Consider the following 17,143-nt stretch of genomic DNA (forward strand, 5'->3'; position numbering starts at 1 on the left):
AAACCGATCATATGTAGGTAGACTTAGTTTTAGGATAAAATGCAAGGGGAGTACTTCCCTGAAACCATTTAACAAACATCTACTACTTGCAGTTGACAGCCTTTGTCCCCATATATGAATGAACGCTTGGCAGTGGTGGTATGTAAGAAAAGAGAACATCAGAGGTGGAGAAAATGGGATAAAGTTTTCAAGCTAAAACTGAAAATTACAATCAAGAATTAGGAATAGATTCAGAGAGAGATTTTGAAATATAAAATAATGTATATGTTGACGTCTTGCCAAATACTGAACTTTGTACTTTTCAAGCATCACCATATTTAATTCAAATTAGAATTATTTGTTTGGTTGGTTAGTTGGTGCTTCTTTGTAAACATTTCAAACGTGAAAATATCTTTTAAGGAGATAATGAGGAATGTAGAAAAGCATGTATTAAATAAAGCCTCTAATTCCAGAATTTGATATCTGAGTTTCACGTGAATATTTGGGGTAAGGAAAGTCGAATGAAGAGTGTAGCTTGGTTTTAGATGAGGCAAACCCTGGCAGCTGCAACATGAGTTCCTAGAAGAGAAAAAGGTAACTCAGGAGAATTACTATAAGTTTTATTTTAGTTAGATCAGATCTTAGAATTCATCAGGAAACTCACTTGACATTTTGCAGAAGCCAGCTGAATATCTCACATACACATTTTGGGGAAGATCTGCACGGTGTTGATAAGCCTTTACATTGCCAAGTAAGAGAGAGTATGGAACAGGAGACAGTAGGAACGAAATGTGATTTGGAGATAGGAGGAATAAATAGTCACCCAAGCATGACTATGAGATTAAAATAGAATCAGTATAAACTTTGCTGTCATAAAAGACAAGGGAGAAAGCCTGAATTAGCCAGAACAAGTGTTAACTCAACCAACATGGCCTTTAAATGCAACTAAAACTTATACAGATGCAAAGAGATGGATGGATAGTTAGGGGACTAGATATACTGCACACACAGCCATATTTGCGGGTATATAACATATGTATCCTCATTTATGTACATATGGAGTTGATTGGTTGATACACTTGTACCTTAGGGTTTCATGTGAGTATGTGAAACAAAAATATCAACCACCGATATTATTCATATCTTTAACTGAACTATAAAATTCTGCATCAATTACCTCACACTAGGAAACTGCAGAGTGTAGATGGGCTCACCTGCTCAGACATGAGAGCTTCGGCAAAATTTTTGATAATGATGGACAAAAAGTAGCACAAACTACATGCAGGAAGATCATGCAAAAGCAAATAAATGTTAAAAAAATTCACATTTTAAATTAATGTACAGCTCTCTATTCTTTTAAAAATTCTCTCTATATTAATTTTGTATAGTTATCTCCTTATTTTAAATATGCTACTCAAGTGTCAAATAGATGGCTCAGCAGGCAAGGTGCTTGCCATTGTACCTGATAACATGCATCCAATCGCTGAGACTCCATGATAAGAAAACCAACTCTAACAAAATTATTCTCTGACCTAGACACACACACACACGCACACACACACACACACACACACGCACGCACGCACGCACGCACGCAGGCACACACACACACACACAATGTAATTCAAAACAAAAACTGTCCTTAACACTATTTATTTTTTTCAAGAAAGCCTAAGATGATATAAAATTTTTAAGTAAAGTATATAACAAATTTTTAGACTGAAGCTTTTTTTATTTTTTTCTTGACTTCAAGTCAACTACTCCTAATATATGTACTCTTTTTTTATTTTTAAGAATATTTAACTTTATTTTTTTCATCTTTATTAACTCGGGTATTTCTTATTTACATTTCGATTGTTATTCCCTTTCCCGGTTTCCGGGCCAACATCTCCCTAACCCCTCCCCTTCCCCTTCTCGATGGGTGTTCCCCTTCCCATCTTTCCCCCATTACTGCCCTCCCCACAACAATCCTGTTCACTGGGGGTTCAGTCTTAGCAGGACCCAGGGCTTCCCCTTCCACTGGTGCTCTTACTAGGATATTCATTGCTACCTATGAGGTCAGAGTTCAGGGTCAGTTCATGTATAGTCTTTAGGTAGTGGCTTAGTCCCTGGAAGCTCTGGTTGCTTAGCATTGTTGTACATATGGGGTCTCGAGCCCCTTCAAGCTCTTCAAGTTCTTTCTCTGATTCCTTCAACGGGGGTCCTATTCTCAGTTCAGTGGTTTGCTGCTGGCATTCGCTGCTGTATTTGCTGTATTCTGGCTGTGTCTCTCAGGAGCGATCTACATCCGGTTCCTGTCGGCCTGCATTACTTTGCTTCATCCATCTTATCTAGTTTGGTGGCTGTATATGTATGGGCCACATGTGGGGCAGGCTCTGAATGAGTGTCCCTTCTGCCTCTGTTCTAAACTTTGCCTCTCTATTCCCTCCCAAGGGTATTCTTCTTCCCCTTTTAAAGAAGGAGTGAAGCATTCGCATTTTGGTCATCCTTCTTGAGTTTCATGTGATATAACAATTTTCTTTTTGGAAATAATTGGGTTAGCAACCCACAGGAGTTACAACAATAGCCAACCAGATCACCCAAAGCTCTCAGGTAGTAAACCACAATCAAAGAGGACACATGGAAGGACCCATGGCTCCAGCCACATATGTAGCAGAGGATGGCCTTATCTGGCATTAGTGGGAAGGGATGCCCTTTCTCCCTGTGGAGGCTTGCTGCCCAGTGTAGGGGAATGCTAGGGTGCTGGTGTGAGAGTGGGTGTGTGGCTGGGGGAGCACCCTTGTAGAAGCAGGAAGTATGGTGTAGTGGCTAGAAGGTTTAACTGGGAATAACGTTGAAATGTAAATAAATAGTGACTAATAAAATTTTTTAAAAAAGAAAATTGTTGGGAATCTAAGAGAAAGTGATTTTCACATTCAAAGCAAATCTTAAAAATTTTGAGTCATGGAGGAACTTATTTAAATTTCACAATGTATGCTCAGCTTAAATGCAGGAGTCTCAATTTGAAGAACTTCTGCTATTGTTTACTAAAATGTTGAAGGATTAAAAAAAAGTAGTTGTTCACCAGAATAAAGGAATTCATAGGGAGAAAGAGCGTGGATTGGTAGAACAGTGTGAAATATAGATTTTTCCCGTCTGAACACAAATGTGGAGCCAAAAGACCTACAAGAAAGAATACAGACAGAGCGTTCCACAGAATAGAAATAGAAATTTAGAACTTCTATTCTAACAGTGTATTGAGAAAGGAACATCTCAGAAGCATACTTGCTTGTGCAGTGAGTGAACTTGTAGCCACAGTTTAAAAAAAAAACAAACAGTGCTGTGCAGTGCAGGAACTTCTGTGGTTCCTTAGGAGACGAGTGTGTAGATGAAATAAAAAGAATGACATGAGGAAAAGCTCAACCCTGTCCCGGCTCATTGCAAGCACCTTCTGCATAATTCTAGCTCTAATGTCCTCTTAACATGACAAGGAAGGTGTGGTCCTGACACCACTTCTGTATTCAGTTGCTTCTTGGTCAGGAGGTTGCTGATATGTGATATTGCACAGCTTTGAACTTAGTGAAGTAACTTTTGCAACTGGCAGATCTCCTCAAGGGCTCTGGGAACGATGTATGTGCAGTGATTCTAAGCATAGGTTGTCTGTGGGAGAATAATGTACGCCAATTTCACCTCCTCTGCTTTAGTCCTTTAGTTTCCTTGGATATGCATCATTACTGGGATAGTGGCTCTTGGTGTAGCATTCTTCTATCAAGTAAGGGGTATCTGAACATAAACAGGGATACGTTTTATTGTTATGCATGCAGAAGGGTTAACCCTCAGAATTTAAAATTTAGGGATGTCTCCAAACATTACATTTACCAGCCTGGGACCTTCTCTTCCTCCAGCAAATAATTAAAATCTAGCAGGAAAGTTCTGTTAAGAAAGCACTAAAAGCATCTTCCAGATTTGCAGTAGCCCTGGTCTCTACTCACAAGAGTCCAGAAGAATTCTTACCCAAATCATAAAAAATAATCCCTTATTTATGTTGTTTTGAGACAGGGTATTACTTTATAGTTCTGACAGGTCTGGAACTGTGTATGTAGGTTGGTCTTGAACCCAGAGACTAGCTTGCCCTTGTATTTTGAGAACTGAAATTAGAGCTGTGTGCCACTATGCCTGAGTAGTTATATCTGTAAGGGTTTCCTACAAGACGGCGCATTAGGAGGCCTGGTGGCCATCTGTACTTTCTCTCCTATGCTTCCGTGAGACCATCTGACGTTAAATTCAGCTGAAAGAATTCAGGAGAAAGTAGTTATAGCAAGAAAGATGTTTGGTGTGCTTAAGCACAACTAAAGAAATAAGTGCAATATAATATCACCTAATATAGTATATACAAAACAAGATTCTATACATGGTGTTACTTATTAAAATGTGGGCTAGAGAGACAGCTCAGTGACTAGGAATACTTGCTATTACAGAAGACCTGGGTTCAATTGCCAGCACCCACATGATTGTTTATATCTGTTTCGGTTACAGGAGTTCCAGTGCCGTCTTCTGACCCCCATGGGTACAAGGCACCCATTTCTTGCACAGATATGTCTTCCTTGATTTACTGCTCACAAACTGAGACACGTGACTTGTTTTTTGTTATTCTCCTCCTCCTCCTCCTCCTCCTCCTCCTCCTCCTCCTCCTCCTACTCCTCCTCCTCCTCCCCCTCCTTACTTCTGGGACCAACTCACAGTCCAAGGCAAAGGTTTGTTCATGTGACATTCTGTTGTTCATCTCTATGATGTATTTTTATGGTTTATTATTACTATATTTTTAATTTTATAAGGGCTCTCAAAGAATTTAGTAGTGCCTAAATTCTATGTTTTGGAAAAAAAGATCTGGTAAATATTAAGAATGAATACAAAGAAACTGAATTTTGATAGTTATATATGTTTATGTTCCTTTATTTAAGAAGAGGAAACATTTCCATGAAATGAAAACAAGAGAAACCAAGGAGCAAAACATTCCTTAAAAAAGAGATAAGTGTTTCAGTTCACATATACAGTTTCAGACCACAGCTGAAGCGCTTATGCTGGAGGACTTTCCCAGAGAAGTGACTTGTAGGCACTGCTTGAATTCCTTTCTGCACAGTTATGTTGGTCAAAAGTATTTAGCTGATTGGCTTAATGAAACACAAATCTTGGCTGGCTTAAGCTGTACTTTAACCATTCTGTTGGAACCAGATATTTCCTGCTTCAATTTTGTACATGCTCTTTTAAAGAGCATGTCCCTAATCAAGCTCTTCCTGCACCTACATCCAGAGGGAAGCAGAGGGTGAAGCAGAAAAGAAACTACTGATTTTCTTCCTAGGGGCCATAAGCTGGATGATCTCATCCTTTTCCAGGTGACGCTTAACCTAAAGCATGGGGTCAGTGCTCTGTTCTGAGAAGCCCTGTAGAGAGGAAGAGTCTCTTAATGTTTTCTTGGACAGTTTCCAAGGTATTCATTTATCTCTTACATGATTTTCAATGATGTTCTATTCTCCGGAAGAATAAAGAAACCTAAACCGGAGAATGGTTGGGAATCCAAGGCCAGTTTAGCTAGAGTAAATTCATTCAAAAAATTTCCTGGAAATGTAATTTGTATGCACAGGAAGTTATATTTTCAAATACTTAGGAGTAAAGGAAATACATAAATGAGTTAAGGAAGATATGCATATTTACATACAGGATTTGTGGTGCTGAGATAATATTTCCACAAATTAAATATACAGAGTTTAAATGGAATAGTATCTTAGAAGCTCAAATGTTTCTCTTTTTATAAATTAAAGGTCTTAGTGACAAGGAAGAGGCAGTGGGAAGTCTGGGAGGAAATATAAATATTAATATTTTCAAAATATTAACACTGCCTCAGGGTTCAGTTGATTAATGCTTCTAATAACTACTGAAAACAATGAAAGAGCTAATATAGTCATTTAATCCAAACACAGGAATGCTGTATAATAAATGCTAAGTTCTCGTTAATAACCATTAACATTAAAAATAGGAAAAATGAACACTGAATGTATTAATATCGTCCAAGGAAACAAAAAGCTCTCCGCAGCCTACTTTCATGCAGAGTGTATTTTAAAATGAGAAGAGAAAATTAACATTTATCAAACAGAATTTGTATCTAGCCCAGTGATTCTCAACTGTTTCTGTGACCCCTTAATACATGTTGTGGTGATCCCCAACCATAATATTACTTTCATTGCTACTCCATGACTGTAATTTTGTTCCTGTTGTAAATCATAATATAAATATTTTTGGAGATAGAGGCTTGGAAATAGAGGTGAACCATAGTTTGGAACCATTGCTTAATTTTTCTCTGGCATGGAAAACCTGATTACTGACTAGTAAATAAAAAAATTACCTATGTATATGTATAAGTACTATGTTGTTAAAATTTATAAGCTATGTGAAGACCTGAATTCAATTCTGAATGGTGGTGAATATCTGCCTATATCTACCTATCCTACTCCTCACACAGACACAAACACAGACACACAGAGATCGACAGGTGTGTGTATACAAGCACACATGTGCATGCATATGCACACACATTTCTTTGACATGTAAGAGAGTTAAGAGTACAGTAGGGATGTATTTATCTTTAAATGTTACAAACGCATGTTATAATCTGAATGCATGTCTCTGTACCTAAATCATCGGTTGAAATCTAATGGTTGTTTTAAGAGACTGGAAACAGGGGCTTTGGACAGCACCTTATCACATGAGTAAGATTAGTGTCCTTATAAAACAGCTGCCAGAGAAATAGTGCTCTCCGCTAGTGCCCTCTATGAAGCAGAGAGAGGAACTTTATACTTGATCATGGATTCACAGCTTCAGAAATTTAAGAAATTTATGTTGTGTATAAGATACCAGATTATAATTTTTTTGTTATGGTAGCCATACTAAGTTAAGAAGTATGAATTTGGGTGAAAACTGCAAGTATAAAATGGACGTTTAGCTTAAGACTTTGCGTAAGTCACAAGCTAAGACAATGGGAATCATACTGATAATCATATTCTCTACTCTGTTCTATGTAAGATGCAGGGCTCTTGTCATTTGTCAATACAGTTTGATAATGTAAATACCAACAGGAACTGCAAACATTTCCGCTTGTCTGGAAATAAGAAAAGTAAAACCCAGAAAAAGGAAGCTAGGTGCCATGAGACATATATTGCGATAAATTGTTTTCTAAAGTCAAGAAAGTATTTATATGGATGATCTCTTGGGAGGTAGTGCAGCACCAAGTGTAGAGTTTTCCTGCCACCCTTGCATGTGAATTTGAAAACCAACTCATAACTCATCATTCATGCTTCTAATGCAGCCTTTTCTATATCTATAAAGTTAATTTATTTTAGGAAACTAAAGGTCATAAGAATCAAGAAACATTAGTGAAATAAGCAACTTCAGTTGACATTGGTATTTATTGTAAAAACAGCTCAGTTCACATACACATCTGTACTGATCATATTAACCCTACAGACAGAATCCCAACAGGGTTCTGTGGGAGGTAATTGTCATAGCTAATCATCATCCTGCTGTGATAAAATATCTTGGCAAAATAATGTAAGGGAGGAATGCTTAGTTTGACTCAGAGTTCAAGGCTCCAGGTCCATCCAGATGGGATGAGACATAAACATACTCAAGGGAATTGAAGAATTAGTGTGAACAGGGAAAGAGAGTAGCAGGGGCAGGGGCAGGGGCAGGGGCAGGGGCAGGGGCAGGGGCAGAGAGGCAGTGCTAGAACTGTCATGTTTAAAAGACCAAGAGATATGGCTTAGATTATTCTAGAAAGTAAGAAACATGTCTAGCAGGATAGAGCTCTTCAAACCTTTCTATAGCTCTGTTTATAAGGAATCATGCTGTCCCTTCACTTATAAAGTCTCCGGATAGGAAAAGAATGAGACTGAAGGAAAGGTCATCCAGAAACTGCCCCATCTGGAGATCCATCCCATACAGTCACCAAACCCAGACACTATTGCTGATGCCAAGAAGTGCATGCTGACAGGAGCCTGATATAGATGTCTCCTGAGAGGCTCTGCAAAAGCCTGACAAATACAGAGGCAGGTGCTCACAGCCAACCATTGAACTGAGAATGGTGTTCCTATTGGAGGAGTTAGATAAAAGACTGAGGTAGGTGAATACCCATAGGAAGAACAGCAACCCCATAGGAAGAACAGCAACCAATCAGACTCTGCCCCCCAGAGCTCCCAGAGACTAATCCACCGACCAAAGAGTACACATGGAAGGACTCACGGCTCAAGCCACATATATAGCAGTGGATGGCCTTATTGGGCATCAAAGAGAGGAGAGACTCTTGGCCCTGTGAAGGCTCAATGCCTTCATGTAGGGGAAAGCCAGGATGGGGAAATAGGGGGAGTGGATCGGTGGGTGGGAGAACCCTCTCATAGAGGCAGGGGAGGGGGAAAGGATAAGGGGTCTCCAAAGGGGAAATCGAGAAAGGGGATAACAATTGAAATATAAGTAAAGCAAATATCCAATTTTAAAAAAGCCAATAAAAACAAAAAGGCATCAGAAATGAATAGGAATGAGATAGACATTATTTCTATTGTGGTAATGGGTTAACAGTTGTATATATGTGGTGGAAGTCATCAAATCAAATACTGCAGTTTACCATACGTTAGTTACAGAATAAAGAAATGATTTTTAAAAACAGAGAAGAATGACTCACTAGAGAGACTCATTGGGTTGCAGGAATCAAGGCAGGGCCCATTCCTGTCACTGCCTAAGCAAATGACAACAACCAATGATACCATTGTGGTGATCACTTTCCTATAGCTCAGTGGTTCTCCACCTTTTTAATTCTATGACCATTTTAATACATTACTCATGTTATGGTGACCCTCAAGAATGAATTATTTGTATTGCTACTTCGTAACTGTAATTTTCTTACCGTTGTGAATCATAATGTAAATATCTGATATGGAGAATATTTGATATGTGACCCCCCCAAAGGAGTCACGACCCACAGGAACCACTGATCTATTTATACAGGTAAACACACTACCTCAGAGCCTGAGGCAAAAAGTCTTAAGTAGTAAGCGGGGTATTGAACATGGGACCTGACACATGAGACCATGTTCTCCAAAAGAGAAGTCAGGATGCTGAACTAACAACTTGTTCCATTCGCTAAGTTTAAAAGTCCTCCCCAGAAAATGCAAAAACTGCAACAGAAGACAGTGGAGAGAAGGAGGCAATTCCATCATCTGAAGGTTATAGTATCTTTTATTTTTATTTTACTTTCATTTACATTTTTATGTTTCAATCCTAAGGAATCAATGGAAAGAGAGAAAGACATTTTTTTAAAGAATATAGTGGAGTACATCAACAAGAGTTTAGAAAGACACTAATGGGGGGAGGAACGGACCAACACATAGGGACAGCGAGGACAGGGACAAGGATGAATAAGAGAATAGTATGAACGAAATGCTATAATGATGACCATAGCGAGGTATGATACTTTAAAAAATAACAAAGAATTTAAATTACATTTCCAGGTATGGAGTTACAAGCCTTTAATCTTAGAACTTGAGAGGCAGAAGCACGTAGATCTCTCTGATTCACCGTGTACATAGGTGAAACCCTAATCAACAAATCCTCACATACTTCTGACATCTTAATTTCAAAAAGAAACCAGAACCAGGAAGCATGTGTAGCTATAATTGTATTTGGTTATATATTTCGATATATATTTATATACTTGTTAATTGGTATCCACATAGATGTAAATTTCACCACTTAGCCATGACATAATGAATTATGCTGGGAATACACAAAGCATAAAACGGTTTGTGGGTTAAGGCTATGGCTCCCTCAATGAAGTACTTACTGAAGGCTGGATCCTAAGCATCTGTGCAAAAGTCTAGCGTTCACCTGTGACCCAAGTGCCAGGTTGTTACAAACAGGCTCACCCTTAGTCAGCCACTCTAGATAGTTGGTGACCATGTCTAAAAAATAACTTGGAAAGTGACCAAAGAAGACACTCAACATCAACCTCTGGCTTCCACATGGATGCTTACTAGCGTTTGCCTACTTGCGTGTACATATGCACACACATGACTATACCACCCCTCATGCACATATAAATAAATATAACTTAGTTATGCAGAATTATGGAATTTTCAGTAAAAGATGCAGTAAACCCTGCAAGTATACCCATGTATATGCATGTGTTTGGATGGTAGAATAGTATTCTATATTTATATCAATAAAATTAAAGTATTATAGTTATAAAATTAGTCAAAACAATACTTTTTATGGTGAAAATCTTCAAATGTTTGTTTATAGTGAAGTATTATTAGAATCTCTTCGCTTTTAGTTTTGGAGCAGCAAGTCTTATGTAGACGTGGAATATGTGTCCAGAGACAGCATGATGTTTCTAGAACACAAACTGATTCTCACAGGAGCATTTAGAAAGTTACCAGCTTCTTATGCTTGGAAAAGTCTCAGACACATAAGTAGATTCTTCAGAAGGAGTAGTAATATGTGGAAAAAGACTCTTGGAAGACACAGTCACATGCCTGACGGACTTGGGAAGAGTGCTGGTATTGGCTTTCAAAGTTGAAAAGGTGGGGACAATGGACTCAGAGTGGAATGCTTACAGCTGGCATCCTGCTCTATCATGGTGTCTTGTACCTTTATACTTACACTCAAAAGATCTGAATCTTAATGATGCATATTGATATCTTTTTGAATCACATTCCTGTCACCATAGAAACAACAGTACAATACTTCTCATCATCTGCTATTATAAGATCAAATTTTACATTCTTGTGCTGATTTTTACCGTTTTCTCAATGTAACACCGGCAATATTGCTGTTTTTGTCAATTTTTAAATTTATTGATTTAATTATTTTTAAGAGTAAATATTAATCCAACAGTGTCTAGAGTTTTTTTGTAAGAAATGTGGCAGCCATGATTTCAATAGAAGCAGTTGGAGAATGATCTTATTTAGTTCATAATTAAACACTTATCTGTTAGATAATATAGGCAGAAATTCATCACATAAGAGCCTCATGAATTCTATTACTAGATAATTATGCAGCCTACTGCACCAACTTCATACATGGGAAAGTTCCATTTCAATGATATGCGCATTCAAGCAAAGGGATTCTTTAAATATAAGGATGATTTGGTCCACAGGCATGCAAGTATTTAAAAGAGACATGAACTATGAGAACTAGAGAGCTTTGTAACCTGAATCAGCAGTTACTCCCACCTCCACCTTGCTTAATTTGCACTTGGATGACTTTTAACCACTACAGTTGTTGAACCTCCAGCCCTAAACATCATCATAATCATAACATGTACACGAAAATAGCTGTTTTCAAATAGCAAAAGAATAACCAGATAAATGGCAACTGACCTTTGATTTGGTCAGCAGTTGTGCAGAAATATTTCACACTGACTGAATGCTAAGAATCATGTCTTTTACTCATACAGAAGTGCATCATCTTTATCTCCACACAGAAACCAAGGGAAAGGGAATTTACTCACACTGCACGATGAGCTGCACCAAGGCTTCTCTGGGCTTCACGTTGAATCCATTGTACTGACTGGTCTGGCATCTGTACATCCCAGACATTTCCCTTGACACGTTCACAATCCTGAGGGTCCCATCATAACTCTCCATTTGCATTGTCCCATCAGGCATTGCAACTTCTTTATCTGCTCTAGACCAAAGGATGATTGGTTTTGGTTTCCCAGTTACTTGACACTGAAGTTCTATTGTGTCCCCTTCTCTGGTGACCAAAGGTGATTTTTCCTGTGGAACAGTCAGATTGGGTGGAACTTGAAATGGGAAAAAGAAAATTTTTCAAGGTTAGTATAAACTGGTAAGATATATTCAGACACAGAACATCATAAGGAAAACAATTTCTTCTGACTGAAGAAATTTGACAATGCAGATGACATAAAATATAGATATTACAGAAATAAGGGAAGATGTTCTCACTTAAAGTAACCCTACAACTTTCATTGTATATTCTCAACTGAAGACCATAAATATTTTCACAATAAGCAAATAATGCATTTGAAGGCAAATGGTCACCATAAGAAAAATTTCAGTTTAGTGCAGTTTCAAAATCACTTCATTTTACTTACGTGTACGTCACAACAACCCAATACATGGGAGAAGGAGTAGAAAAAAGAAGAAACTGAGATATAGAATTAGAAGTTAAAAGGGGATGCTACAATGGTCTATTTCCTCTCTGATGAGAGTTTAATTGAATAGCTGACCAATGTCATATTCAAAGAGTTCATTACAGTCTCCCATTTTTTTTTTTTTTGAGATTCAAATTTTTTGAGATTTCAAATTTTTGTGCCTTGAAACAAAATGGATACTTGGCAAGATATTTCTACTCTTCCCACAAAATATTCTTAAGAAAAAAAATTCAAAACATTTTCAGTGATTATAAGCAGTGTTAATTTTTAAAGCAAATTATTTCTTTGTTATTTTACTGGATGTCCTTGGGATGATACTTGAACGGTTTTATTGGAGCTAAGTTTTCTGGTCTGAACTATACTCCTGTTAGGTTTTAGTAAAAAACATGAAGTGGTGAGAGAAACAGCACTCCATGATTTTTACAAACAGTATAACAAACACTATCCTGTGAACAAAGTTGGTTTAATTATACAATTGTATTTGAATTAACTCAAATGGGTCTATGCAGCGAAAGGGTCAGTCCACAGACATAAGCTTAAGATAATATTAGTGATAAGAATAAATGGGGACACAAATCACTTATTTTTAACTAATGATTTTGAAGCTACAGAAGCATTGGAGGTTCATGGAAAATTTATTTTCCCATTAGACATTACTCGTCTTACTGTACTCCAGTTCCAAGGCAGCAAAACAAACAGGTTCAAATTACTTTAAAACTAATGTTGGAATGGAGATTCTATAACATTTAGAAACATTAATTCAAATCAAAGTGATACCAGAATCACTTTGGCATTCAAATGTGTCACATGGACTTTTTAATTTGACTCCTTTCTTTACACCATGTTAAGAAAAATGAGTTTTATAATATACATTAGAGCATTAACCACCATCCTGTTGCGGGAACTGCTATTAACAAAATTTATGGTAAAAAATGGATACACTTAGAAAAAAAGCAATTATTACACAATTTACTAAATTATTTCTTTTGAAGATATTAATGATTTAGTTAAATAATTTGCCTTTTCGTAAGCAAACCACAAAAATGTCATGCAGTTCGAAGAAGTGTATTTTAACAAAATAACCAATTGAGTGCATAATATTTGTGAGAATAAATGAAATAGAATAACAAAAATGATCTTGATATTTAATAAATATGATGAATTTCCTACTACATGCCAAGGAGTTAAAGATTTTACATTTTACTAAACTCTTTTAATAATCCTAAGTAATAAATATTTAATATTAAAATGTATCCAATGAGAACACCAAATTTAAGGAAGTCAAATACATCAATTTGATCAAAAATGAAGACACTGCCAATTTTATGGGAAATGAAAGCTGGTGTGAAAAGTCATAACCTCTACACGTGAGCAGTGGACTCCCTGTCTTGCTCCCATACCTCCTGGCTCGAAAGGGTCATGAACAGGACTGCTTTAAACGCCCTGGTCTTCGACAAGAGGCAAGAAATATGAGAGACTTTATGATGGATAGTTCACAAAATTTTTAGTCTTATACTTTACTATTTTAATCTAATCATCCTCTATTAGAATATTTGGAATATGGTCAAATTTATTGTAAGATATATCATTACAAGTACGTATTAAAGCTTCAATTAACCTCTGAATTAAATGAAAAAACGATGTAATTTAAAAGAGTATTTTAAATTATTTCTTTGTACATTGTTTATTTATTTAAAACATTTAAGCTTGTGTAATTAAAGTTAGTGAAACAGAATTCAGTTTTAGTTTGAACAGCTTAAAAATAGATCTTTTTATATATTACTTTGAGTTTTACTAAGCAACAAAAATGCATTAAAGAACACTTTATTATCCTTTTCTTCTGTAAGACGTTCTGTTTACTTTTGTTGATACTTGATGCCATGCTAAATGTGGTTCCATAGTCTAAACTTCCACGGCCTCCCAAGTGCTGGCCTTACAGGAGTGCACACTACATAGGCTTTAGGACTTTAAGTCTTGAATCAGAGAAAACCTTTGTTAACAGCTCTGTTGGCCAAACATTACAAAATAAAGATCAAAATCTATTAACATTAAACTAAATGGAGAGAAACTGGAAGCAATCTCATTAAAACCAGGGACTAGACAAGACTGCCCAATCTCTCCCTACTTATTCAATATAGTTCTCGAAGTCCTAGTCAGAGCAGTCAGACAACAAAAGGAGATCAAAAGGATACAGATTGGAAAGGAAGAAGTCAAATATCACTATTTGCAGATGATATGATAATAGTATATTTAAGTGATCCCAAAAGTTCCACCAGAGAACTACTAAACCTGATAAACACCTTAACCAAAGTGGCTGGGTATAAAATTAACTCAAATAAATCAGTAGCCTTCCTCTACACAAAAGACAAACAAGCTGAGAAAGAAATTAGGGAAATGACACCCTTCATAATAGTCCCAAATAATATAAAATACCTCGGTGTGACTTTAACCAAGCAAGTGAAAGATCTGTATGATAAGAACTTCAAGCTTCTAAAGAAAGAAATTGAAGAAGACCTCAGAAGATGGAGATCTCCCATGCTCAAGGATTGGCAGGATTAAATAGTAAAAATGGCTGTTTTACCAAAAGCGATCTACAGATTCAATGCAATCCCCATCAAAATTCCAATCTAATTCTTCATAGAGTTAGACAGAACAATTTGCAAATTCATCTGGAATAACAAAAAACCCAGGATAGCTAAAACTATCCTCAACAATAAAGGACTTCAGGGGGAATCACTATCCCTGAACTCAAGCAGTATTACAGAGCAATAGTGATAAAAACTGCATGGTATTGGTACAGAGACAGACAGATAGACCAATGGAACAGAATTGAAGACCCAGAAATGAACCCACACACCTATGGGCACTTAAATTTTGACAAAGGAGCCAAAACCATCAAATGGAAAAAAGACAGCATTTTCAGCAAATGGTGCTGGTTCAATTGGAGGTCAACATGTAGAAGAATGCAGATCGATCCATTCTTATCCCCATGTACAACGCTTAAGTCCAAGTGGATCAAGGACCTCCACATCAAACCAGATACACTCAAACTAATAGAAGAAAAATTGGGGAAGAATCTCAAACACATGGGCACTGGAGAAAATTTTCTGAACAAAACAACAATGGCTTATGCTCTAAGATCAAGAATCGACAAATGGGATCTCATAAAACTGCAAAGCTTCTGTAAGGCAAAGGACACTGTGGTTAGGACAAAACGGCAACCAACAGATTGGGAAAAGATCTTTACCAATCCTACAACTGATAGAGGGCTTATATCCAAAATATACAAAGAGTCAGAAAGTTAGACTGCAGGGGGACAAATAACCCTATTAAAAATCGGGTTCAGAGCGAAACAAAGAATTCACAGGTGAGGAATATAAAATGGGTGAGAAGCACCTAAAGAAATGTTCAACATCTTTAGTCATAAGGGAAATGCAAATCAAAACAACCCTGAGATTCCACTTCACACCAGTCAGAAGGGCTAAGAACAAAAACTCTGGTGACAGCTGATGCTGGCGAGGATGTTGAGAAAGACAAACACTCCTCCATTGTTGGTGGGATTGCAGACAAGTACAACCATTCTGGAAAACAATCTGCCGATATCTCAGAAAATTGGACATTGAACTACCTGAGGACCCAGCTATATAACTCCTGGGCATATACCCAAAAGATGCCCCAACATACAACAAAGACACATTCTCCACTATGTTCATAGCAGCCTTATTTATGATAGCCAGAAGCTGGAAAGAACCCAGATGGCCTTCAACAGAGGAATGGATACAGGAAATATGGTACATCTACACAATGAAATACTACCCAGCTATCAAAAACAATGACTTTATGAAATTCACAGACAAATGAATGGAATTGGAAAATATTTTCCTGAGTGAGGTAACCCAACCACAGAAAAACACACATGGTTTGCACTCATTGATAAGTGGATATTAGCTCAAATGATCAAATTACCCAAGATGTACAGAACACATGAAACTCAAGAAGGATGACCAAAATGCGGATGGCTCACTCCTTCTTTAAAAGGGGAACAAGAGTACCCTTGACAGGGAATAGGGAGGCAAAGTTTAGAAAAGAGACTGAAGGAACGCCAATTCAGAGCCTGCCTCACATGTGGCCCATACATACACAGCCACCAAACTAGATACAATTGATGAAGCAAAGAAATGCAGTCTGACAGGAAGTGGATGTAGATCTCTCCTGAGAGATACAGCCAGAATATGGCAAATGCATAGGCGAATGCCAGCAGCAAACCACTGAACTGAGAACAGAACCCCAGTTGAAGGAATCAGAGAAAGGACTGAAAGAGCTTGAAGGGCTTTGAGACCCCATATGAGCAACAATGCCAACCAACCAGAGCTCCAGGGACTAAGCCACTACCTAAAGACTATACATGGACTGACCCTGGGCTCCAACTGCATAGGTAGCAATGAATAGCTTAGTAAGGGCACCGGTGGAAGGGGAACCCCTTGGTCCTGACAAGAATGAACCCCCATTGAACGGGTTTGTTGGGGAGAGGGTGGTAACAAGGGGAGGATGGGTTGGGGAACACCCATAGAGAAGGGGAGGGGGAGGGGTTAGTGGGATGTTGGCCTGGAAACTGGTTAAGGGAATAACATTTGAAATGCAAATAAGAAATACCCAATTTAATAAAGATGAAAAAAATCACAATTTCCAAATGTTCTATAAGGTTCTCTCATTCTGCTTAGACTACAGTTTCTATATCGTAACCACTAACCTCTGAATTATCACTTCTTTTCCACGGCAGATTATGATTACACCTATGGACTTTCCCCTGATTCACAGGATTACAGGGGTGATTCTTATCTTTTCCAAATCCATTTGGTCCACGACTGCAATCTATTTTATATTCCAAGTTTTCCAAATCTCCAAATTCAAATACCAATCCTTTCTTGAATGAATAGTTAATCACCGACATATGCCATTTGCTAA

General features: G+C 37.5%; 1 protein-coding gene across 5 annotated transcripts in view; it reads right to left on the reverse strand.

Moving 5' to 3' along the window:
* The window catches only part of Mdga2 (MAM domain containing glycosylphosphatidylinositol anchor 2), an 864,098-nt gene that overhangs the window by 189,135 nt on the left and 657,820 nt on the right, over positions 1 to 17,143 (reverse strand). For all 5 annotated transcript variants that reach the window (XR_001838168.3, XR_001838167.3, XM_008764688.4 and 2 more), the window contains 1 exon segment: positions 11,513 to 11,806. Coding sequence is in view for 3 of the 5 variants with exons in the window: in XM_008764688.4 (XP_008762910.2) it covers positions 11,513 to 11,806 (294 nt within the window). In the remaining 2 variants the exon portion in view is untranslated.

The sequence above is a fragment of the Rattus norvegicus genome, chromosome 6, assembly GCF_036323735.1.
Source record: "Rattus norvegicus strain BN/NHsdMcwi chromosome 6, GRCr8, whole genome shotgun sequence".
Taxonomy (NCBI): Eukaryota; Metazoa; Chordata; class Mammalia; order Rodentia; family Muridae; genus Rattus; species Rattus norvegicus.